The following is a 24,576-nucleotide window of genomic DNA, read 5'->3' as shown; positions in this document are numbered from 1 at the left end:
ATATTTAAACAGCTTGTGGTAGTTATTGTAATTAGTTAGGACATAATTTTATAGTACATCAGCTGGCAAGATAGGGGGCCCACAAAATCATGCCTAGGGCCCCCAAAAGGCTAGAGCCGGCCCTGTTCTTACTGGACTGTGATACATCATTTTCCCGGCAGAAAAAAGAGACATCAAGCGAAGCAGCTTTGCTCTACTCCCTCTCCTGCCTCCTTCCACTCTGGCCTGCAAGGATACTATAATAAAGCACTGGACAAGGAAGAATCACAGCACTCCTCTCTTTCTCTCTCTCTCTCTCTCTCTCTCTCTCTCTCTCTCTCTCTCTCTCTCTCTCTCTGTCTTTTATTGCTCTCTCACTCCCATTATTCCTTTCAGCACAGGCTTCTGTCTTGTGTATGTGCGCTGGTAGTCCAGTGGATGTAGAACCTGGCTTTGATCATGTCATGAGGTTTAAACCCAGCTGATGGCTGCTGCCACTGTGCCTTGAGAGAGGTGCTTAAAGCCAAGTTGCTTCAGGAGGGAATTTCCCTGCTATTGCTTAGTGTAAGTTGCTTCAGGCAAACAAGTAGCAACTAAATATGTTTTATGTGGCTTCCAGGTTGTAGGACTCCATCCTGTGATTCCGTGAGTTTTTATAGGGGAAATTATAAACAGTAATTATGTAGTATATGTAGTAATTTTGTGCTTGAGTTTTATTTTCAGCATACCGGACTTATTGCTGTGCCAACAGACCTCATCTTCCTATTTCCTAAATCCATTTGGGGTAGCTGTGCCCTCCGCCTGACCGAAAGTTGAAGACTGAGAGAGAATTCCCATTTCTTTAGAGGAAATCTTAAACAGAACTGAACTACCAAGCCAAGAAAATACCTCAGTTAATGAATGTGTTACACCGACTATGTTTAAATTGCATATCATCTCCAAAATGGTAAGTTTACAGGAGAAGGCAAAAACACTCTTAACTTTTAATGTAAGTTAATGTAAACAAATTTTATCGCAAGTCATTTTGGACTCTTCCTGTTGGTCCATTCATCGTCATAATGTAAATGGCAGCTGTTGTGTTCAAATATTTGTTTTGTCTTTTTTGTACAATATTTTACATTTTTCTAGTACTTTAATGCACTTTTCCTTTTATAAGCTCTGTATGGTTTTATGTGCCAAAAGTGTCAAATTTAATTTCTACAGGACCAGTTTACTCTCTTTATCCTTTAGGATTAAGTGCTCATATCCCACATTTTCTCTTTCTCGTGTTTCTACCGAAGTCCACTTACATTTGTGCGACTTTATCTAAAACAGTCATTTCATGAGTGATTTTTGTAAAGGACATCTTTTCTTCCTTGTATTGTGCCTCATTCAAAAAGCAGTCCAAGCTGAAAGGTGGAACAAACATTTGTGTTTGGACTGAAACTCATCAAGGATGTCCGTAAAAATAATCAATAATGACTCCTTTCGGATACCTGGGCGCTTTGGAAGGCTGCAGTGATCTGTTTGCTTCCTGACAGCCAGGAATAGCACAACATTTAATCAGTTGTGAAGAGAGCAGTAGATTTGGCTTTGGGAAGAAAAAAATTCTTTTGGGTTTTGGGGCAAGTAGTGTCCTTTAAACATATTACCCTAGAAATATGATTTACTGACATCTTTATCATAACAACAGAACGTTTTTATGTGAATTGAAGAGACTATATGTGAATAATAAGATCAATAACAGCAATGATAACAATAATAATAATTGACGTCACAACATTTAATTATACACAAAATTGACATTTCGAGTGTTTCTATTTTTACCGTCAGTTGTCTTTTGTTATAGTTTGTGAAACAAGTGAAATCATTAGGACATAAATTTATAGAGGCCTCTATTTCATTTTATAATACAATATTTAATGTCTGTCATTTGATTACTGACCCAATTTTTGGAAAATGGAAAGACTAGAAATGATTTGACATATAAAATATACAATCTGTAAAACTGACTGACTGATACAAGATTTATGAGGGGAGCTATTTTTATTTGAGGTTTCCTTTTTTAATATTATAAAAACAAAAGTGATTGCTGTTCTAATTTATTTGCCCTAATTGTGTAGGTTTATCATCATCATCATCATCATTATCATTATCATCATCATCATCATGATAAACTCGTGCAATTGTTTAACTTCAAATGGGAATATTTCATAAGGAGGTCATTTTGAAAAATCATTCATTAAGTGGTCATATCTGTCATCAGTGTTAGTGAATCACTCACTTAATAAATAAATAAATAAATAAATAAATAAATAAATAAATAAGGGCATGATTGTTGTCATGTATGATTGTTCTGAAGCACTGCTGTAACGCAAAATGTGCTATACACTGTATGACTATGCAGAAAATTTAATTCTCCAGTAAAATTTCTGGTAATATCATTAGAAAATTGTTCTAGTTCAAATTAGATTAGATCAGGCTGACCAGTTCTGTCACTGATTTAACCCACAGAAGTGAAGGTCATAGTGCACTATAGCCATAAAATCCAAGTTATCCATGCATAACACAATCTTATCAATGAGCTACCATCCTAATATTTTAGTTATTTTGCTCTTGTGAAAAAAATGGATGGCATACTGCACAGGCTACAGTCTAGCATCATCCTGTACTGACCACTGCTGCTCAGTGTTACTTCGCCAGGGGGCAGACTGGCAGCAGCTGATTGCAGTTTCATTAACTGAGGACCAGATCTTGGTCATTCATCTCAGTAGAGGGTCCATTCACCAGTATGGTACAGTGTACTGTGAGTAAATCAGTGGTTATCTACCATGCTTCTCCAGATATGTCTCCTGCAGGGAAGAGGGTCAGCTTTCACATTGGGGTTTTCAGGTTAGGGCATTTGTTAAGGAAAACTACAAAAGGTTGGGGAAATAAATTCATGCTTTGATGTATTTTGTATGTAAGGAAAATGATGATATTAGGCACCATTTACTTTTTAATACTGAAGTTTAAAAAGTATATATTATAATGTAATATTAAAGCTGAGACTGATTCACAGACAGAAGTGAACAGTTAAAACAAGAATATTAAAAAAGCAAGAATGTTGTTAAAAATCATCTGTCACTGTCATGTTTTAGTCTGCATAACTACAATAATGCAACCACCATCTATAGAAACTTCCTTGCACGTCCACTCTTTGGCTACTTTATGACAAACCAAAGTCCACTATGAATGTGTACAATTACAGACTGAAGCCCATCTGTTGCTGCACAGTCTATCAGCCCCCTGCATTCATCATTGCTGAGTTTTTGACCATAGGACTAATATTATTTGGGTGTCAGAAGTCAAGTAGAACTTGTAGAAGTGTAGCTGTGCACTTTGGATCCACCACCCAAAAATATTTAGCCAAGAGTGGTCCAAAAGTGGTACCTATAAGATGAGGGTTTCTAATAATGTGGACAGTATATGGATCATTTAAATGAATGAAAAATAAAAAAGAGCCAAGAATGTTTTGGTCTACAGAGATTAAGTGTGCCTCTATTTTCCAGGGGTAGAATTTTAGTTGCTTCCATTAGCCACAAAAAAATGTTAACATTAAAGTTTTCACCAGTGTTTACTCGCCTGTTTGCTGTTTTAGTTTTCCTGGTGATCATTGAAGTCACACTTTCAGCAGTGTAAACAAATACTAGCTCATACGACATTGCTTCAGCTTCTTCAGCTTCAAATGGGATCATCTCTATTTTTCCAGGGACCCTTATTTTTTCATTGAAATATCTGTATTTGCTGGGCTTCTTGTTCCCCAGCCTCAGTGTTCACTCTTCTTGTAATTTGAGTCCTATATTAGGGGGCTTATTTTCCATCATTGAAATGTTGACGGGAAATAGCTCAATGTTCCCATATTACCTCAATCATATTTCCTCAACATGAAAATAAGAGTAATGTTCATATTCTGATGTTACATGTTCAGTAAATAATATCTGAAATTGTGTTTATGTGCATGCTGCTGCCACACAGATTCCCTTATTAAACACATATGTTCATTTCAGTGAACAAATATGAGAATATTTTTGTCAATAATTTTATTTGAACTTCACAATATTAACAACATATTGAAACATTCCCAATACTGTTGGTGATAACAAGTCTTTATGCACCTTGTTAACAACAGGGTGACCATACGTCCAGGACATGTCCTCGTTTTGGGACTTAAAATACATTAAGCTGTGATTCTAAATTGCATAAAATATCCAAGACTGTGGCTTTGCTTTCATGTCGTCTTTGTGGGATAAGCAGTTATACACATGGGTTATATACATGGTCTAATAAGGAAAGGGTGCATTTTGTGTGCATTTATTATAGTCTTGTGCTTTGTGCTTTTTAATATTGCTAAAGTGGGACACTTTCAGAAATATTGCTTTCTTTTTGTCACTTTTGCCCATGACACCCATATCATGTTTAGATTATACCTTTATAAAAAGCTTCAAATCTTCCTTACGCCATTCAGAAAAAAAAGAAATATAAAACAGGCAGGATGTCTGCCTACTATCGATAACTGTAGTTATTGTTGATGTAAATAAATAACAAACACAACAAAATGTTATTCACTGATAAGCCTCCTAAGTGGCTGTCCCAGTTTACCAGTAACACCCTGTGCCACTTTGCCAATACATTATTGGTAAAGTGGGACAGAGGAAACATTTCTACCACATCCATGTGTAACATTTACAAATCCTAAATCAAGTTTTACTTCCAGCAGTATAATCTGCCTTAAACTATATCATTTCTCATAATTTTCATGATCTGGTTTTAAATGGAGTATTCCACTCATTGGGCACTGAAATCACAAACACAGAACCCCTACAACTTCACACCTCGCCTCCACCTCCAGATAAGCTCAACATTTTTTGATCACTTAAGTATTATTGCATGAAGATATAGAGGATCTGGGTTACCCATACTCACCATGCTTAAATACCAGAAAGCACAGGAACATGCACACAAGTACATAAACGCACAAGTGTGGGCTTTGGGACAGGGGATGCATTCTGGTCACAGTTGTTTGTGTTTTCCACTATATGTGCGTATGTGCATTTGATCTGTGCACTTGGAGGACAGCAAACTTCTAAAGCAGACCACTGACCTATTTTTTAACTGGTAACTGCTAGACATACAGACAGGTAGACAGGTAGATGAGATGTATTAATCTCCAAAAGAGAAAGTGGATTTGTCACTCACAAGCAAAAGAGAAATCAGCCATAAAACACTCAAAATAATGGATGAATTTCAAGGAAGCCAAATAAAGTCAATAGGGGAAAAGTGTGATACTAAAAATGCCAATGAAACATTTTACAGCTAATGGCACAAATGACTTTCTGAAGTGTTCTGTAGAATATTGGAATATTTACCCTTGCTCTTTTTTTGACTATATTCAATATAGCGTGAAGAGGATGACTTGCATTTGGAATAAAATACATCAAAATGTTCAAAAAGGGTAGAAAAACTTTTTCCATTCTGACTGTTTCACTTATTCTGGCTGACTGCCTGGCTTGTATAACTGGAATGGCACTGGCCACCCATTGGCTGCACATTTTTGTTCCACCCCTTGCTTCAAAATGCCAACCCCCATTTAATACACCTAAGGGAGCTAATCAGGGTTGGTGATGAGTTAATTAGCTGAAACAGGTGTGTTAGATCTGAACTGAAGCTGAACCGGGACCTCTCATTTACATCGAGCTGAAGTTTGTAGCCTGTAACGTGTAGAATCAAGTTCATTTTGTCAATGGTGTCTCCCTTACTTGTGGCCCAAGTGCTTACTGGTTCCACAGAGGGTTGTTGGATTGAGTGTGGTGTGCCTCAACCTGCCCAACATTTACTGGATAAGCACAGTTTAATCCTTGGCCAAGGCCTTCATTAATGGATGCAATGAGCCAAATAAAAGTATTCAAATGATGGCATGTGATCACGGCCCAGCCAACAAAGAGGGTGCTTGGAAATTAGTTTTTCATTTTGTTTTTGTTCCTGAAAATGTTCCCCTCTGCTGCACTCTTTGCTGAAGTAGATTGCCCCTTTCTCCTCTGGGGCCGATGTGAGCGACCCTATTGTGTGTACAAGCACACCAAAGAGACCAAAGAGGATTGTACACTGTCTGTTTGTGGTGGTGCAACTGCAACAGGTAAGCTTTGAGCATCTTCAAAGTGTTTCTCTAGTTTAAGGAACACAATATCTCTAACTGCTGTACTTTCTCATATGGAGTTGCATGTTAAGTTAGAATTTACAATTAGAAAATTTTCAGATACTCCCTGCATCTTTTTCTTGGTTTCATGTTTGCATGTTAGCCTGTTCAATTAGCATGCATACACTTTTAAGATTTTTTTCAAGGGTTCTTTAGTTAAAAACAATGGTTCTCTATAGAACTATGAACACTCAAAGAACCATTTGCATGATTAAATGGTTCTTTGCATGGTGAACTGGTCCTTCAGATTGCATGTTGTGCATATAGTGCTATAGAGAACACTTTAAAATGATTCCTATATCGCTACGATATCAAGCTTGTTGCAATAGAACAACCCTTTTTGGTGTTACATAGAGCATTTTAAGCTTTTATATAGCAAATACAACACACTCTCCATCAATCTGAAGAACTATTTAAGCGTGAAATGGGCCTGTACAATGCATGGTTCTAAATAGAACAATTTCCTTTACTAAAGAACCCTTTGAAGAACTTTTTTAAAGGGTGTAGTGGATTTTTAAGGCTTTGATGGGCTCATTCTGAGAAACTCAGTAGTTGACTCAAACAGCACAATGTGGTGAATGTTTCTGGGTGTTTTATTAAACATCATTTCTCCCCTCCAATTCAGCCAAGACAAGGCAGAAATGACTATTTTGGTCCCATCAGTCATTTTTCAGGTACTTGAACAAGTGGCATCAATAACATGTCTTCTCTTACAATGTAATCATAACAAAGCTCTACAGGAATATAATAACATTTAAATTAATGGTTTGTGTGTTAATGATGGGCATTGCAGTTCTAAGGCCCATTTCAAAGTATTTTTTTCTCAATCAGCTTTTCTTTACTAAAAATCTCAGTCTCTAGAATATACCTGCATTCACAAAGCTAAGTCCTAACCATATTCTGAAGGATATTACAGAAGGATTTCCTCTGCTATTATCTGGATTTATGCTAGAGATTGTACTGAAAGTGACATGAAAAATGTTTCATAACAGTTCATAAAGTTTTCTTGATTAAAACACTGAGATCTCTAAAATCTTTTCTCAGCAGTGGACTTCTGACATCATCCCAAAGCTAGATTTTTGTTTTAAAAAAAAAAAATCTGCAAATGTATGCGTACTTCAGACAAGACCTAATTTGCATATCTACATGTATTTCTGTTGCAAAACTTCCAATGCAAAAACTGCTTGTAAGAATATAAGGAATCACCTGACAGAGACATTGTTACATCTATTGTTTAAAACAATGACCCTACTTGCCTTTAGTGTTTCTCCTTAAATCTTTGCCATAGGCCATGGAGATCACGGTGCCACCAGCAGAGCTTTTCACAACCAGGAGGAAGAGAGCAACACTTGTCTTTTGGAGTTGGAAAGAATCAACAAACAGATTGAAGCAGTCAGGAATGAAGTGGAGAAAGAGCAAAAGAGACTGTCCCGGTACCAGTCCGAGCAGGCGGAGAGCGCTAGTGCTAACTCCGATGAATATTTTAAGTCTAGACCGGCTGTTTCTAAAGACCAGAATGGAAACCGGCTTAAATATAAAAAGACAGCTGCTTATCCCTCTGCTTGCAAATATGTGGTTGATCGTACCAGACCTAAAACCGATCTGGAATATGACCCTTGTTCAAATTTCTCTTCTGACCTGCGATCTGGCAGCTCAAAAGATAAAATGAAGTCAACCAATAAAGCAGATCTGGAATGTCATCAGAGAGCCAAAGGAACTGCAAAGAGTGCATGTGTGGATCCAGTTCAGCAGGCATCTTGTAGTTTTGAGGATTCTGATGATGAAGGCACACTTGTCATTGACATTCCACCTCTTGAAAATAACACAATGCACAGCAGACCTCAGCAAAGCACAGCAACTAATAAAGACCTTGCTTATGTGGGAAATGAACCGGGAAGTAAAAGGCCTTCAAAGAAATGCACTGATGGTAAAAAGGTAACTGGAGAATATTCAGAGGTACCACCTTTGGAAAAGAACAATGAAAAGTTTAGGTCCACAAAGAAGAGCACAGCTAGCGCCATGAAACTGCTGGATTCACCTGAGAGAAATCTTGTAATTAATATGCCTAACCAGCAGAATGAGATGGGAAAGTCAAGGCATTCCAGGCTTCAAAGAAAAGGGTCTTCTGATGGGATGCACAGTCTTGTAGATGAAAAGAAACCCTCAATTCACTGCACAATGGCCAGTGAAGAACATGAGCCAACCAAGAGGCTGGTTGTCAGTGATGTAGAAAATGAGCAAAAGAGCTTGAAGCTAAGCTCAGACAGCACTAAAAGTGGCAAATGCAAAGAAGAGACCTCAAAACACCAACTGACTGAAACAGAAAATCCTCTAGAACCTTGTGAAAATGCTCGGCCTTCCTCATTTGCAGATATTCCAGTGTCTCTGCCTGCAAACAGTGTGAACCTTGATGGTTATGAAGAAAGAACCCAAAACATTGAAAATGTCCTAGATGACATCTCCCGATGCCTCGACCACCTGAGAAGTGAAAGTGAGAGCATCACCTGCCTTCCTGATGTCGAGGCTTTCCTTCTTGACAATATCCCTTCTGCAGCTGACTGTTCCAAGACGGATGGTGATCTTTTTCTACAGTCTGCCAAAGTTGGTGCACAAAGTGCGAATGCTGGGAGAACAGGAGTCGAGGTGCAACAAAACAGCCTTTCAAATTGTGCTCAAAAAGTAGAGACCTTGCCCCTTAAGCACCCACCACAGGCCCCGCAAGAAATGATGGTGTTTCAGGAGTACTTCCCTACCACATCATCTTTCCCAGCTGTGACCAAGGAGCCTGAGACTGGTCAGAACAATCTGACCTCTGTTGAAACATGTTGGCCACCTGCAAGCAAAGTTCTCATTCAACCTGTTGTTCAGAACATGCCTGTATGTATTTCTGGAACTGACACTGGATGTGTTTCTTCTGCACAGTCGGTAAAGTTGCATAACTCGGCAACCACATCAATAGGTTTGACTTTGGGTCAAGTTCAGCAAAAACCACCTTCATCTGTTCCCTCAGGCATCACCTATGGAATAGGCAGTCCTTCGCAGACCTCTTCACCTGCTTTAATGGATGCAGCCTATAATAAAGTCATAGAAATTGAGTCTAGCTCCTCAGAGGAGCTCAATTACTCGGACCTAGACCTTTCAGAGACTGATCCAATGGAAGAGTGCTACAAAATCTTCATGGAGGCCAACGGGGCTGAAACTCCTACAGCTCAATGTGATGAGCTGGTAAGTGGATGGGTATACAATGAGGTTGGGTTGAACCAGGAGGGCAGGAACTGATCCTGATCTTTATTTTATAGGAGGATGGCCCAAAGATGCCAGAGGCTGAGGAGTCTGTGAAGCCATCTCCTACTCAGAGGAAAAGAGTAGCCCATGTGGCAAAGTTTGAGGTAAATTAATATCATATATAACATCATATATAAGTTCAAGGGAAAGTTCAAACCAACAGTGCTAATATGGTTAAGAATACATGCATGCAAGCCTGCAGATCATGTTAACTTCTGTCACTGGTATTGCTTGCTTGCAACTTATATTCTCAAGCAAGTCTTCCTTGGGCTGCCTTACAAAAACTAGCAATTTTGTTCTATTACAGCTCCCAGTACACCTGAACCTAGATGATTGAGGTCCCTAGAACTTTGATAGCCTCATTCAGGTGTGGTAGGAACTGAAACAGAACAAAGATATGAACTGGCTAAGGGTTCCTCAAGACAGTGTCACGGAACTCTGTTACTAAGAGAGTTGTATCTCCATGATCACTCAGCAGGTCAGTAAGACCAAAGCGCAGGTTATCGTGCCTCTTAGAGATGGAGGCTCACAGCTACCCATTCCAAGCCGGAGTCAGCAGTGCCAGAAGAGAGCAACAGCGCTTACAGCAGCAATGAAAGGATCCCAGTCCTTTATTGCAGCCAGTGCACCCAAGAGAGTCTTCACACCTACTGTTATAGCTCCAAGCCCTGTACCAAATGGTGAGTATTATTATTAGCGCTAGATGTCCAAATCTAGTTTTAGGGTCTAGACAGACCAACCGTCAAGGAAGAACTAGTGCCAACTAAGACCTCTGCTGTGAAAATTTGCACTGTGTTAGAGTGCAAAGACTACAGCCGTGGGCTGAAGCGCAGGGCAGAAATGCTCAGTGCTTCTGCATGAAAGGAAACAACGTAGTGTGTAAAACTGTAATATATAAAATATGTTACAAAGTAAAGAGTATTGTTTGAACAAGCTTTAAATGTGTGTTTAAGCTAGACCTAGTGTAAGGAAGTGAAAGTAAATCACTGTTTGCTTGGGGCTAGTGGGTAAAAAGACTAAAACAGTGGCGGGGGAAAAAACCTTCAGGTGTCCATGTGTGTTTATTCGTAACAAATTTGGTTTTTTAGTTGAGGCTTGTTGGGAATACAGAGCTCAATTACTTTTAAATCTGAATTTGAATAGCACAAACGCCCCTTGGCAGTGGTGAAAGTTTGCTACTTACACTCGTGAAGAATGAGGCTACTTCCACGTGTGCCTTCTGGAGAGTGGCCACAGCTTGGTGTCGTAGTAGTAGTAGTAAAGATTTTTTTCAATAGTGATATTTTCTATGATTTCTTCAACACTGAGGCACACAAGCAATACAGTGCAGTAATGTAGCCCCCAAAAGGCATACCTGTTTATGCCAAATGGTGGAGAACTGTTGTGGTTGCAGTAGTAGTATTAGTGACTTCTTCAGCACCAAGGTTTTCTGTTTAGACCAGTAGGTTGTTAGCCAAGCTTGCATGTGCTTAACGGTGAAACTCTAACTGTTGTTTATGAGCACCTAATTGCCTAGCATGCATTCTCCAAAGATACATTCTGTATGTGTGACGTGTTTGTTTCTAACAGAGATTCTTATCTTTTAGCCTATGTGAACATCCTCCCGGTTGGTGCGACCCTACGACTAGGCTCAAACCTGCACTTGATCATCCCTGAAGGCCATTGTGCTTTACCGGTCACTCTAATTCCAGCTACTGTTCCTGTAACACGTCCACTTCATCAGCCAGTTCAGAACCTACAGCCTGTACAGCCTGCACAACCAGCCAACTACACACCTGCTAAGGTGGGTTCTGATGGTGGGATTATTTTTAAACACTTCTTCCCATAGATATCCTTTCTTTTCTTTTCCATTCTCATTTACTGAGGGGAACAAATGGTCTACAAATGAGTGTTAGAGAAGCATTATATAAATAAGCATTGTGTGCTTTGGGACTACTTTAGTATTGTTTCACCAGTCAATTCCCACCAAGCGCAAAGCGAAAGGGCGTCCAGAGGTCGGAGTGAAGGTTCCACATGATGTGCGGCAGCGATATGTGAACCTGTTTGTGGAGGAGTTCTTGAAATCATCTGCCACGGTGCAGGATGCCTTTGAGAAGGTTGGCACTATAATGATCCTGAAAGGATATACCCTGAATTTATCAAGCTGTAATTGTAGTACATATATGCTTTAACAGCCTATTTTATTCCTGTCATTATCTCTTACTACCTCCAGGCTCTGGCAGAAGAGAAGACCGTGTTTGACCGCAGCGTCAATAAATTAAAGTATCTAAGCATAGCAGTCAATGCTCTCAAGAGACTTAAAAACCAAAACGCTGCTCCTGCCAAATGTACGTAAATTTCAGCGCATAAAGTGCACTGAATACTTTTTAACCACAAATTGCTGGCATGGCAGTCTTTAGATAACCTCTCATGGCATATGCTGGTCAGACTCATACCAGGTCACTGACCCTGTTTTTTTACTGTACAGTTACCAGTGAGAGAGATGCACAGGCATCTAGAGGAAATGTGCCACTCAATACTCAAGCACTCCTGGGTAAGAGCGCCATTAGCTTTCATTTCAGGGTCACATTAAAGTGTCCATCCTCTTGGTATTAATATCAATTTCATCCGATTCATTATGTACAAATGCATTATGGACCGTGCTTTGGGGAAGGCAATACATTTAGTGTTTCATTTGCTGTACAGTAGAGAGAAATCGGACACTCAGCGGTGGTCCAGTTTATTTTTGACAGACAGGTCTTTGCCATTTTGTTGTTGAACTGACGAAGTAGCGCTAATGAGGGTCATAGTGGACTGTAATATCAAAATCATCAGAAGTGGTTTGCACTAATGCTGAATCAAATCACATGGCAATTATATGGTAATCAAAAGTGGTTTGCCAGGGGTCTCGTGTAATAATTAACTGAGTATGGGTGTTGATCTGGGATAAGCCTCATTTTCTCTTTCATACCCTATTGCAAGGATATAAAACTTCATTCCTTGAGAGCTACTGCAGATTGTTTGCTCTTCATTGGAACATCTGATTCAACTTAGGAATGCTTGGATAACTAGCTTCTGAGCTCAATCAGCACTGAATTGTGCAGTGCTGCGGCCCTCAAGGACTGGGCCAGACTTCTAGCTTGTAGTGGGCAATATACTGGTTCATCCAGTCCATGGTCAGAATTCTTTTTCAAGTATGAGTTTTATTATAAATTACACCGGCATGCTACAAATGACCACAGATAACACGACTTATCAGTACAAACCACATCAATGTTAACCTCTTTAGCTGGCTCGCTGAGCCAAAAGGACTAGTTGGCTTCCTATTTCAATTTCTAATTCCACTTTAAATGACACGGCAGTTACATTTTGGTGCATGTGCCATAATGTAACTTCTGTTCCATTTAAAGGGGAATGGAAAGTATGAACAAAAAGCCAACTTCAGTTTTGTAGAACTTTGAACATGAAACGACATTTTAGCACTGTTTTGTCAGGTGTGTGGGACTAGAGTTGGAAAGCTGTGTTGACGGGTTTTTCTATGTATTCAGTTTTGTCTTCACACAATAAAAAAATTCAGGTTTACTTTCATTTTTAATAAGAACCATTTTTAACAAGTCAAGGGACATCCCAGAATAATAAGCCACTGTTAACCTACAAAAATAGGTTTACTTAAGCATATTAAATGGTTTTACTTGAAAATAAATACATAGCAAAACTGTCGGAAATCCCAATCATACTTTGATGTTTTTGGCCATACTGCCTACTACTACTTGTAGCTTAATGAATGGAATAGAGTCCTGTGGTTTGGTTGGTAGTGTTTTTACAGGGGTATTCCAGCCTAAAATTGACAATATCATCATGTGTAATATTTTGAAGCAGTATTGCATCCCACAGACTCATCAGTCTGATAGATTTCACATTTCAAACAGCCTGTCCAAGTATTGGCCAGAAAGCCCTTGGAGTTTTTCAACAATTCCTTCCACTTCAATGATTATTGACTGGAAGGAGGTTTTCCTATTATTTAAACTGGAAAATCCCACACAAGATCTGGGATCATCAAGTGGAGGCCTATGGGCCAAATCAGGCCTTTTCAGGCATTAACTGTTTCAGGTCTGTTAAAACTATGCTAGGGCAAAGGTTTGAGCACTATTCTAGCATTAACTAGACACATGCGTTCTGACTAATTTTGATATTTAAGTAGTCATAGGAAAATGAACAGATATTTGGTTAACGGTGGCATCGTAATTAATATAGGGCTGTATGCTTACCATTAGCGTCACAAGAAATTGGGTTCAATCTATTTGATGACTCCTGCTCTACAGACTACTGTAGCACCACTGTAGTAGGCAAGTAGGCATGTTTGCATTTTAATTTTGTTGAGTGTGCCTTTTAAATGCTACATATAGATAAAAACTGTGGCTTAATATTGTGTGAATGCTTGAGTAATTGTTATGTCTACTACCTCCAACGAAGGTGATGATGCACTATATGATCAGCTGAAGGAGCATATTCTAACTGAGGCCATGTTGAGGGAGAACAACTATCCTCGCAAACACCCAGACAAAACTGGCTTTGCCGTTAAATATGGAGACACCAAGAAGGGCAATAGTGATGGTGGGTCCTCTAAAAAGAGAGTTTTCAGAGTGAATTACAAAGTTTAAAGCAGTTACATCTGCTCCTAGAGATGTACCCTGCTTCAGCAGTTACTTCCATCTGTAATCCAGCACATCTGGATTTAATATTGAGACTTTTAGTCGGATCAGTAGTGTTTAGATTAGTGTTGGCACTCAACTCTGCGTAGTGGTACTGTTCAAGGAGCCAACATTTAAAATCTACCTCTTGGATATTTCATCCAAGACTGAAATCAGAATGCCTTTGGACAAACTTTTGGAAAAACTGAACACCCAAAACAGGCTTGAGTGCCCTGACTGATGTTTGTGATGTGTTTGTGAGATGCATATCTTGTATAGTGGATATTTGGTGATTGAAGTGTTGACTGACCAAAGCAGAAATTGGCTACAGCTTACAGGAAGATTTGCTGTCGCTGTGGAACATCTTTCTCTGTTAGCCAGACAGGAAAGCACACTCGCAAGGAGGAGTGCAACTATCATTACGGGAAAATCATAGAAAACAGAGGTGAGGAATGATCTCACGTCCTTTATTTCATGAGCCTTCCATACCTGTGCATTATGGGGCTTGTGTCTTAACTGTGTCTTGTTCTGTTTGCTTTCTCTCGCAGTGCCTGGAGGAGTGGAGACGCGCTATAGCTGCTGTGAGAATGCTGTTGGTGCACCTGGATGCCAAGTGTTCAAGGTACAGAGACAGTGAGAAAAATGTTATGTGGGAGGATTAAGCAGTCTTTCTTTAACTTTGAGTAAGTTACTCAAATAAAATAACTGAGACCCCACTAGTTTCAGGTAACTCCATCCTTAGTTCAACTTTGAAAGATGCTAAAAAATGAGAGGGACTGTTTAGGGAAAGGGGGTGGGCACTATGATGAAATTCCACCAAGTAAACTGTGCTGTAGCTGACTTCTCGTGCTGAATTTAGTTACCCCTCTTGCTGGTGTTCCATGCGTCCTGATCTGAGACATATGAGTTGAGCTGGAAATAATGCATTGGTGAAATGATCAATCAATGGTCTTGTCAGAAAATCATCATAGGCAGGCAGGCAGGCAGGCAGGCAGTCAGTCAGTCAAGTCTTCAGCCATTTCTAAGAAACATTATTGAACCAGCCAGAATCACTCTGACTCATATAAAACCAACGTTTATTGACTTTTGTTGCTGTTTTATGTTTATTGTTAACACTGGAGTGAAATTATGTGACCTTTCATGGTTTTGCTGTGCGTTGGGAAATGGACCAGGGCACTGGATGGCTAGTCCCGTTCCCCCATTGCCTCTGCCTTTCCCACTTTCATCATTGTTAGGATAACATAACACTGAAAAATCCCATAGACTGTTTAGCAGAAATGAGCATGTTTGCAGTGGTGGTAATTTCTGGCATGGACAGGTCTTCTGAAACATGATTTGCTGTAGCAGCTAATCTTAAGAGGGGACCCATTATGCTTTCCTAGTTTTTCCTTTTCCTTTTGTGCATTATGTAGCTTTTTGTGCATGTTGAATGGTCTGCAAAGTCACAAAGCTCAAAGTACAGAGGGATAAACTCTTTCCCAAAGAAACCACTTTTCTTGGCTGCCTGAAATGCCTGGCTGGAATTACAGTACTTTTCCGTTGCTACAAGATGATGCAATCTCGTAACACAATTCTTATTGCCTGCCTACCGGCAGGCTTGCCACTCTCTTACACAACGCACAGCAACTACTGGCAGCTGGGGAGTGTTTGTACAGTTTTGCAGCTGTGTGGAGAAGATCGGGTCTCAAACGGATACGGTAAAACAGATGCTGTTGGGAAAAATAGGCACACCTGTTTACAACTGCTCAGGAGAGAAGGGCCTGTCTTCAGACTGCAAGGCAGGGGCAGAACATGTAGGGGTGAAACTGCTCTGGTGGTTGATGAATCAGAATAGAGTGGGCGAGCTGACCAATCATATCACACCGGGCTCATCAGGATGGGGGGTTTAAAGGCACAGGAGCTCTAACAGAACACTTTACAGTATGAGAAAAATGTTTTTTGGAACATTGAAGCATGTAAATCTATTCTAGTAGACCCCAAAAATAAAATCATGAACACTGAAAATGTGCATCCTTTAACATCAGGCGCTCACTCAGTCATTTAGCCTTTGCCAGTGGAACTGAAGCAATTATACAGACAGTTTGAAAAGAAGTATTAAAACTTAAACAAGACTGATATCGTTTACTATTACAAAGCAATATATTTTCCCAATTTTAATGAGGAATATCAGCTTTAGGGTGTAATTACTCTTTAAGCCTCATTCTGGGGCAGCAGTTAATGATTTCAGTAATTCAGGGGTGGCGAACTGGAGGGCCGCTTTGGTGAATTTCCTACTCTTAACACACCAAGTGAACCTGGCAATTAACAGTTGAGTTGAATCAGGTGTTTGATTAGGAAAATCTCCAAACTGTGCTGGACTCCGAACACAGCTCATGGTAAACATGGCAGTGCTATCATTTCATACTCAATGTGATGTGCAGAATATCAAGTAGGGCTGGGCCATATAGCAATGTTTATAATTATTGTGATAAATTACATAATGCTTATGTAGAGGATACTGTCAGTACTTAAAGAACCCTTTCCAATTGCATGTTAGTCCTGTTTAATTGGATTTAGTGCAGTCCAGTACGTGAAATGTTGAATACAAATCACTAGATTCATAGTTTGTGATTTAAAATGTGGCACTACTTTGACTGTTCTACCTTATTGAATATAAAAGAAAATATTTAGACATTGTGCACTGTTAAAAACTTTTTGAATCATGGTGATTTTTACATGTTTGCCATATTGCCCATCTCTCATACCAAGGGTCTAAAACCTGGCCCAGCAGGGAGCAAAAAAAATAAAACCGAAATCAAATGCATTAAAATTGTCTTCATCTTACACTTGTAGTGTTTTTGCTTTCTTAATGCAGTACTGTGATAGTTGGATAATCATGACATGCCTAGTGAAGTGCTTTATGTAATTACTAGCCTTATTCAGTCTTGACAAATCAAAACTTTATGCAACTCTCATCTATATTGTTTTTAAATCGCCAGCTGGGTTTTTCTGTGTTTTAGCTCCATGTTCATGATGCAGTAAGTCTTCAGGGCTTCGTGAGCAGCCTTCCTCAGACTCGTGTAGGCTGTCCAGGGATTTATGCAATAGATACTGTTATGGTAAGAGTTTTTGTTCACTTATTTATCCACTGTATGAGGTGCTGTTGAACTAAAACATTGTATCTCTAAAATGGAAACTTTACAGACGAAGGAAATAACATTCCTAATTAATGTAAAGAGATTTTATTCAAATCAATTTTCTATTTGATCCTTCAGCCAGTATTTTCAAATTATGAATTGAATTGAAAATGAATCAATTTTGGAGATACATTTTTGTTCCAGTAGCGACTTCCTATAAAATGTGAGCTCTCCTGAGCTTCTGGCTTCTCTTTTGAGTGTGATCACTTTGTCTCGGCCCGTTTCAGTGCTACACCACTCAGGGTCTAGAACTGGTGAGAGTCACTGTGGTCAACAGCAGTCTGCAGGTCATCTATGACACCTTTGTTAAACCTAACAATGAGGTCATTGACTACAACACCAGGTACACTTTGAGTTAATAATGTGTCTTGACAACTAACCATAAATAACATGAATGGGGAGAGGGATGAGATGAAGTCTTCCTCGCCCTGCTCAGGTTCTCCGGGGTCAGTGAGGATGACGTGAAGGGCAGCAGCTCATCTTTACAAGATGTACAAGCTGTGCTTTTGAGCTTCATCAGTGCGGCCACCATTCTGGTCGGGCATGGTTTGGAAAATGACCTGTGTGCTCTCAAAGTGAGTTGTATTAATGTTCTTATAGTTTCTCTTTCTCGTCAGCTTTAACACCCAAGAAAACAGTCTCAGTTGTGTTTATGCCAAGTGCAGCTACATGACTCGTTAGTTTGTTATTGTACAGCAGAACTTTCACTAACCTTCTTATATGCGCATCAGGAGCCTTAAGAGCTTGAAGTTGTGGTTTATGGTGCATATAGCATAGTAATTCTAAAGCTAATTATGTAAATGCAAAGGTCTCTTCTGAGGTTAACAAGTACATGATCTATTTTACATTATTCTACATCACTGTGCATTATCCTACTTATACATTATACATTATTCTCCATAGTAAATTTCAATGGAATGTAGTCCAGTCCATGTATATGGGTCATTCTACTGAAGTAGTTCAAAACACTGTCTGTGTACTACACATTTTTAAAATGTGTAGGGAAATTTAATGCATCACACTAATACTTAGCCATGCAACTGAACTATTTTCAATACTTTTTTGATAAATAATTTGATTTAATGAGTCTGACTTAATTTGATTTAATGTTTGATAAATGTTTGTGCTTTTCAGTATTGAGCATTACATGTTCCCAAGTCTAATCCTTGAAATTACATTGGAAAAATATCATACTTAATGTTTTAAAAAATTAGCACAAAAAATCTTAAATGTCATTTTACTCACTAGCAAGTTTAAGGGATATGTTGCTCTGGTCTTAAATAAAATAATGAATGGTACCAAACCATATACAAATAATCTCTGGACTAAATCCTGTTGCCACATCTCTAAATATATGGCCTCTTGACATCTTGACCATGTATTGAGAAGATAACTTGACATTTTGACACAAAATTATTACAAAGTTGGAAAATTTGAAATGGTGCATAATGAACACCTTATTGCGAAATATATTTTTAAATAAAATTTTATGTGAGATTGATTGCTGCTATCTTCTTGCTATAGACACATTTAGAGAAGTGCAAAACATCCAAAACAAATGTCAATGCCAACACCCATTCAGTTGTTACTGACATTTTGTTTTGGAAGTGTTTTTAAAAATAATGCATTGCATGCTGTACAACACCATAAAAGGTAACTTTTATGAATAATTATTCACAAAGTTCTTTTAGGCATCGGCAAGTATACAAGATCAATGTTAATTAATTTTAATATTCAAGTTGACATTGAGAAGTTGACAAATATTCCAAAGTGCCTTGACGTCTAAAACAGCCCTCAGCAAATGGCAAAAAAGGTTCTGTATAGCTTAGTCAACAGAAAGGGGATACAATCTGATGTGTTGGTACTGACAAATTTAGACAAACTGTGTAAATATATTTATATTCTGAAAATACATACATGGACTTCAGTGTTTGTTCAGTGAATTTCTGAATTTCAGTTAGCATGCAAAACAATGGTAAAGGAATTTTAAAAATTATATATATACTTTAACATTTTTTTTAACCCCCAGTTTGAACAATTTCTGTAGAATGACCCATATAGGCCCCAGCTAGCCTCAGAAAGTCAGAGAAAGGGAAGAGAAGGAAAGGCCCAGTCATGAGAACCATGTAATCCCCAACTGCCTTTCAGCTTCTCCACAGCACGGTGGTTGACACATCCGTGGTGTTCCCCCACCGGCTGGGTCCGCCGCACAAGAGAGAGCTCAACAGCCTGACGGCAGAGTACCTCAGGAGGATAATCCAAGAGAGCGGTAGGTTTAGCCAATTAAATCATTTGCTCTGTTAAGCCCATCTTTAATCAAGCATGTGACTTTGGCCAGTTCAAACCAGGAGCTGCTGGACCCTCTGAGCGTGTTTTCAAAAATCTCATCTTTATTGTGCATCAGCTCTTACTTAGGTTTTATTTTTCCCCTGAGAAATAGTTTATCATACAAGGTTAAGTTTGACATGCTCGTTGAGAATAAGTAGAAAATATTTTAAGTGGCAACAATTACTGACCCGCGTGTTCAAACGCAGTTTGTATAGTCTCCATAGAAAAGCATTGCCAGTAGAATAACACTCTGTAGCAGCCACACATGAGCCTGAGCGTCAGCTAGAGGGGTATAAAGACCCCTGCACTGGCCTGGGGAGCGATGGAACTGTGTTCTCTTGAGTGATGGGGCACCACTGAATATCTATGATGAGTTGTAGCAGCGTTTGTGATCCAGAACTAATGATCCAACATCAATATCTGACCTCATTAATAGTCTTGTGGCTGAATGCGATCAAATCAAAAGCAATGTTCCAAAATCTAATGTAAACCCTTTCTCGAGGAGTAGAGGCTATTACTAGAACAAAAGGGAACAAACTCTGTTAATACCCTTGATTTCAGAGGAAACATTGGATAAGCAAGTGTCTACAAACTTTTGGACATATAGTGTATGTTGCTTAACGCAAAACAGGGATGAAGTCACCTGACTTGAGGTCAGATGTTTTGTATGTGGTTTGAATTGGAAAAGAAATAGACTTCATGTGCGTCTCTGAAAGAATGTACAATAATGGGGTGTAAAATGGTAAATGAGAAACATGCATGCAGTAGAGAAGGTTCTGGAGGCACACTGCCCTGCACAATTTGGTCCTTTTCCTGCTTTAACACACCCACAACTTAGCAAGGGGATGACATTGAGCTGATTAGTTGGATTAGGTGTGTTGGGAGCAGTGAAAGCACTATTTCTTCCTGTGAGGTAGTAATAATTGAGTAGTTTCAGAATGATGGCCTACATTCAGATGCTCCTCAAGTGCTCCAATTAAAAAAAAAAAAAGCATAATTTAAACCTTTTTCAAGAAAAAAACATTGCATCAGAATCAGCCACTATTCAAGGTTTCAGTGGAGAGCCAAATTTACAGTAAGGGCTTTGAGTGTGAATTAGGCCTCGACTTTTATGGAAAACTGCTGTGGGAATGCTTATTGAAAATGATTTTTAAATAATTTGGGAAAAATGAATCAATTGCTCTGATCTGAATCAAGGTTTTGAAACCTGAGTTTTGCACACGACTTCAAGGTTAACAAGAATGTTCGGGCACACTTTATATTGATGGTCCCCTTATAGATGATTTACAGATGCTTAAATGATTAGCAAACTTTCTGCTGATACTCAGTTGATCAACAATATTAGGATCCATTTAAAAGAATCTCATGCTCAACATCAATTTCAGTTGCATTTAATAGATATTTTAGTGGAGGATAGACTGAGCATCTAGAAAGCATCCACAGTGGACCGTCAAAATTCAGTGTTACTGAATGTTTACATGTGCAGTATGAACTGAGAGTGCCATTAAAAGTGTTTGATTTCACTCTTGGACATTACATATTTTCTGTATGTAGACCTTTTTCCTAGATTATGTATGTTTTCATTTATAGAGATATTAAAAAAAATCTACTAATATTATTCAAGATATTCATCAACTGCTACTGAGAATTCATCGTAAAAGGCTGAACAAGGCAAACTTTACAACATTACAAGTACTATGTATAACATGGAAGTGAATGCTGCTTTCAGCATTGCTCTGTTATTCACTGGAATATGATGTGTTATCGGTATTACTGTATGCAAAAACATCAGCAGTACTTCTGATTGATCTGAACTCTACATCCTGTGTAGGGATCTTCAGTTCTAGTCCTCGGGGCCTGGTGTCCCGCACTGTTGGTGAATTTCTAGCTTAAGCACACCTGATTCAACCTTTCTGTTGACTGACAAGTTTAAATGGTGCTTTTTGAGAGGAGCAATAAGCAAATTGTGCTGGACCCCAGGCCTCCTTGGCTGGAGTTTAATGCCCCTGTTGGTGTTATGAAAGCTCTGGGTTTCAAAAGAATAGAATGGTCAAGATTGTCACACTTGATTCTACCATCACTACTATTTAAATTACTACTCATCACTAAATCACTAATCACTTTGATAAAAATTCATAGTTATCCATAATTGGTGTCTCCATAATGATCTGGAATTAGTCTGTACATGAATGCATAGTCATGCTAAGTAAGAACCATGTTATTTCAAACAGTGTTTCTGTTCATGTTTGTCACAGTGGAGGGGCATGACTCCCGCGAGGATGCTGTGGCCTGTATGGAGCTCATGCTGTGGAAAGTGAAAGAGGATGCTAAAGTGAAAAGATGGTGACCTCATCAATAAAGCTCATTGCTTCTTCATCCCGATATACAGTACTGAGATGTATTCTAGGACCACCTGCTTATATAAAAATGTTCACATCTTGTCTCTTGTTTTGGTGTGGCTGACAATGTTAGCCTATGAATCATGAATTATGTTTATTTATGAATGTGATTACTTTTCTATTATTTATGTTCATCTAATGGTTATGTACTTTTCTTTTGAACACTATTAATGAAATAAAAATGATGGGGGGGTGTGGACACATGCATGCTGGGAGAGAAAGTACACTTAGAAATGTTGGGGAAGTTGGAACAGAAAGTAAACACACTGCAGTGATCCTTGTGTGGAGAGACTTCTTTGAAAATGAGTTGGAGTACTCGTGTGCATGTTGGCACGCTGGCCAAGCTGTTAACCTTGTTAACTAATTTGCTGATTGATTAATTGGCTTCAAAGCCTGAATCATTGCTGAAAGTCAATATCTGACCCTGGCCTAGTTTGGAAAAACTTTTGCTCAATGCCAATACACCACCATCTGCTTTCTCTGAGTTTCTTGTTTTTACATCTCTCTTTAATTTGCTACTGATTCAACAACATGAAGTTTAGATTGTGATTAGCTGTGGACCAACCTCTGAGACTGTAAGCTGAATGCAGTTTTTTGGGAACATCTTAATATAAACTTTGCAGAGTATACTAAACAGTGAGTAGTTGATTATTCTAAAAGCATTTAGCCCAGTTGTCAATTATTTTAGGCCAAACTCTAAATATTTAGCTCTGTGTTCATTTTGATGTTGAAGTTAATTTCTATAGGACTAATCACTGTGTGAGACAAACCTCTGTGAGTAGGATACTCTTAAAGCTAGATAATTATAAATGGAGAAGTATTAGAAATGTCTTGTTTTTGTAGTAGGTCTCATTTTCACCAGCTTTATTGATGTTTTCCTAAACTCATTAGCTGAGTAATAATTTATAGTGGAGCAAATCTGGAAAATATTTTTTTCCTCTCACCACAAGCCATAGTTGGGGGAAAATAATAATAGTAAATATACCAACTGGTATTTGTTGGTAATCTGTGCAGGCATACAGTTAGAGACTTTAGCCTAGGGGTCGGCAACATTGGCGGCTCCACAGCAGAATTAGATGTTTAGGTAAAAATAAAATCTTCCTTTGCAGTAAAATAAAGCTCTGCTGATCATTCTAACACAGTTAAATGCTGGAGTTAGGCCCAATCCTATTTTACCCCGTGCCCCTACCACTTAGCCCTGAGCCCTCCGTTTTGCGCATTTACGCCTAGGGGTAGGGTGTCCCGATTTTTGTTGAGATGGAGGGGTAGGGCGAAGTGTTAGGGCTGCAAAACCATCAAGATGACTGCATGAGCAACCACAGAAAATGTGAGTATTTTCTCTGTTAAAAATTCTAAAAACAATTTTGTTATCTTAGTTTAATGTAGTTTCAATGTATCTTTCAATGTATTATGGTCCTTTTCTTCATAAGAAGCAGAAAACTAAGCTAATTGCATGCTAATGTCTAAATAACTAGTTAGCTAAATTTCCTGTTCCACCTTGAATAGTCCAGCTGTACTGATCCCTGAAGCGTCAGAATATAATTGCTGCTTTTAAGGAGAAACAGGAAGGTACGAACAAGAAAGCAAAGAGACAGATTTAAGATGAACATCAATAATTTAGAGATGAATGGACAGACTCATTTGCATTTATAAGCACTCCAGCTGGTTTCCTGATGCTTTTAATCTGCAATGAGAAACTGCCAACCACTAAAATGTCGCAAGCTGAAGTCAGCTTGTCATTCGCCAGCTTCTTGTTCGAGTTTTCCCGTTCCAGCTTAAATGGTGCTTGAGGCACCAGAATGTGCAGCATTTAAGCTGGAATGGGAAAACTCGAACAAGAAGCTGGCGAATGAGAGGCTGACTTCAGCCTTGTAAATAATCTAACGTTAAGAGACATTTAACAAGAAACTATTCTACTTTTGCGGAAAAGTGTTCCACCAGAGATGCGAGAAAAGTGGCTTTAGTTCAGCTACGGCTTAAATCAGAGCAAAGAAAGTCTGGATTTGTCCTTTATATTATATTTTTAGCCTGTACTAGTACATTAGCACATACTGAGACATATTTACAGTCAAGATGGTGAAATGTTACTTTAATAAAATGAACATGGCTCCCATGGCGGTGATTTTTTGTTGAAACGGGACAAAATGGCTCTTCTTAACATTTTGGTTGTTGACCTCAGCTCTAGTCATTCATCAGTGGTCAGTTTCTGAAACCACCACTGTTGGCTGGATGGGGCTGCCAAATTTTACACCAACAGAGTCAGTCAGTGATTGTAAACTTAGAAACTGCACCTATATGGTAGTTGTTCCAGATAAAATGGACAGCAAGTATGAGTATTTCATGTGGTGTTTCTGTTATTGCATTTACTCCCTGTACTACAGCTGATGCTTGAGGACTACTGGAGTACTGAAGATTTTATTAGGTTACATTGGCTTTGACCTAGAGATAGCGGCTACATCTATTGGGGCACAGCTTTAGCTTTCTAACTCAGAAGCTACTGTTCCCTCCCAGATTTAGTTGTAACC

General features: G+C 38.9%; 1 protein-coding gene across 1 annotated transcript; it reads left to right on the top strand.

Annotated features, from left to right (window-relative positions):
• Window positions 1-5,985: 5,985 nt before the first annotated feature.
• zgc:152968 (uncharacterized protein LOC564848 homolog) lies at window positions 5,986-21,999 on the top strand. Its single transcript, XM_036575291.1, has 17 exons — window positions 5,986-6,133; window positions 7,482-8,987; window positions 9,204-9,430; window positions 9,526-9,582; window positions 9,954-10,158; window positions 11,065-11,261; window positions 11,434-11,574; window positions 11,691-11,805; window positions 11,946-12,017; window positions 13,931-14,071; window positions 14,480-14,593; window positions 14,697-14,770; window positions 17,148-17,246; window positions 17,552-17,667; window positions 17,761-17,899; window positions 19,473-19,593; window positions 21,908-21,999. Exons 1-17 carry the CDS (start codon window positions 5,986-5,988, stop codon window positions 21,997-21,999), a joined length of 3,564 nt encoding a protein of 1,187 aa, XP_036431184.1.
• The last annotated feature ends 2,577 nt before the right edge of the window (window positions 22,000-24,576 follow it).

The sequence above is a fragment of the Colossoma macropomum genome, unplaced genomic scaffold, assembly GCF_904425465.1.
Source record: "Colossoma macropomum unplaced genomic scaffold, Colossoma_macropomum, whole genome shotgun sequence".
In the NCBI taxonomy this organism is placed as follows: domain Eukaryota; kingdom Metazoa; phylum Chordata; class Actinopteri; order Characiformes; family Serrasalmidae; genus Colossoma; species Colossoma macropomum.
Note: the sequence above shows the minus strand (reverse complement) of the source record. Positions and strands in the feature narration are given on the sequence as shown.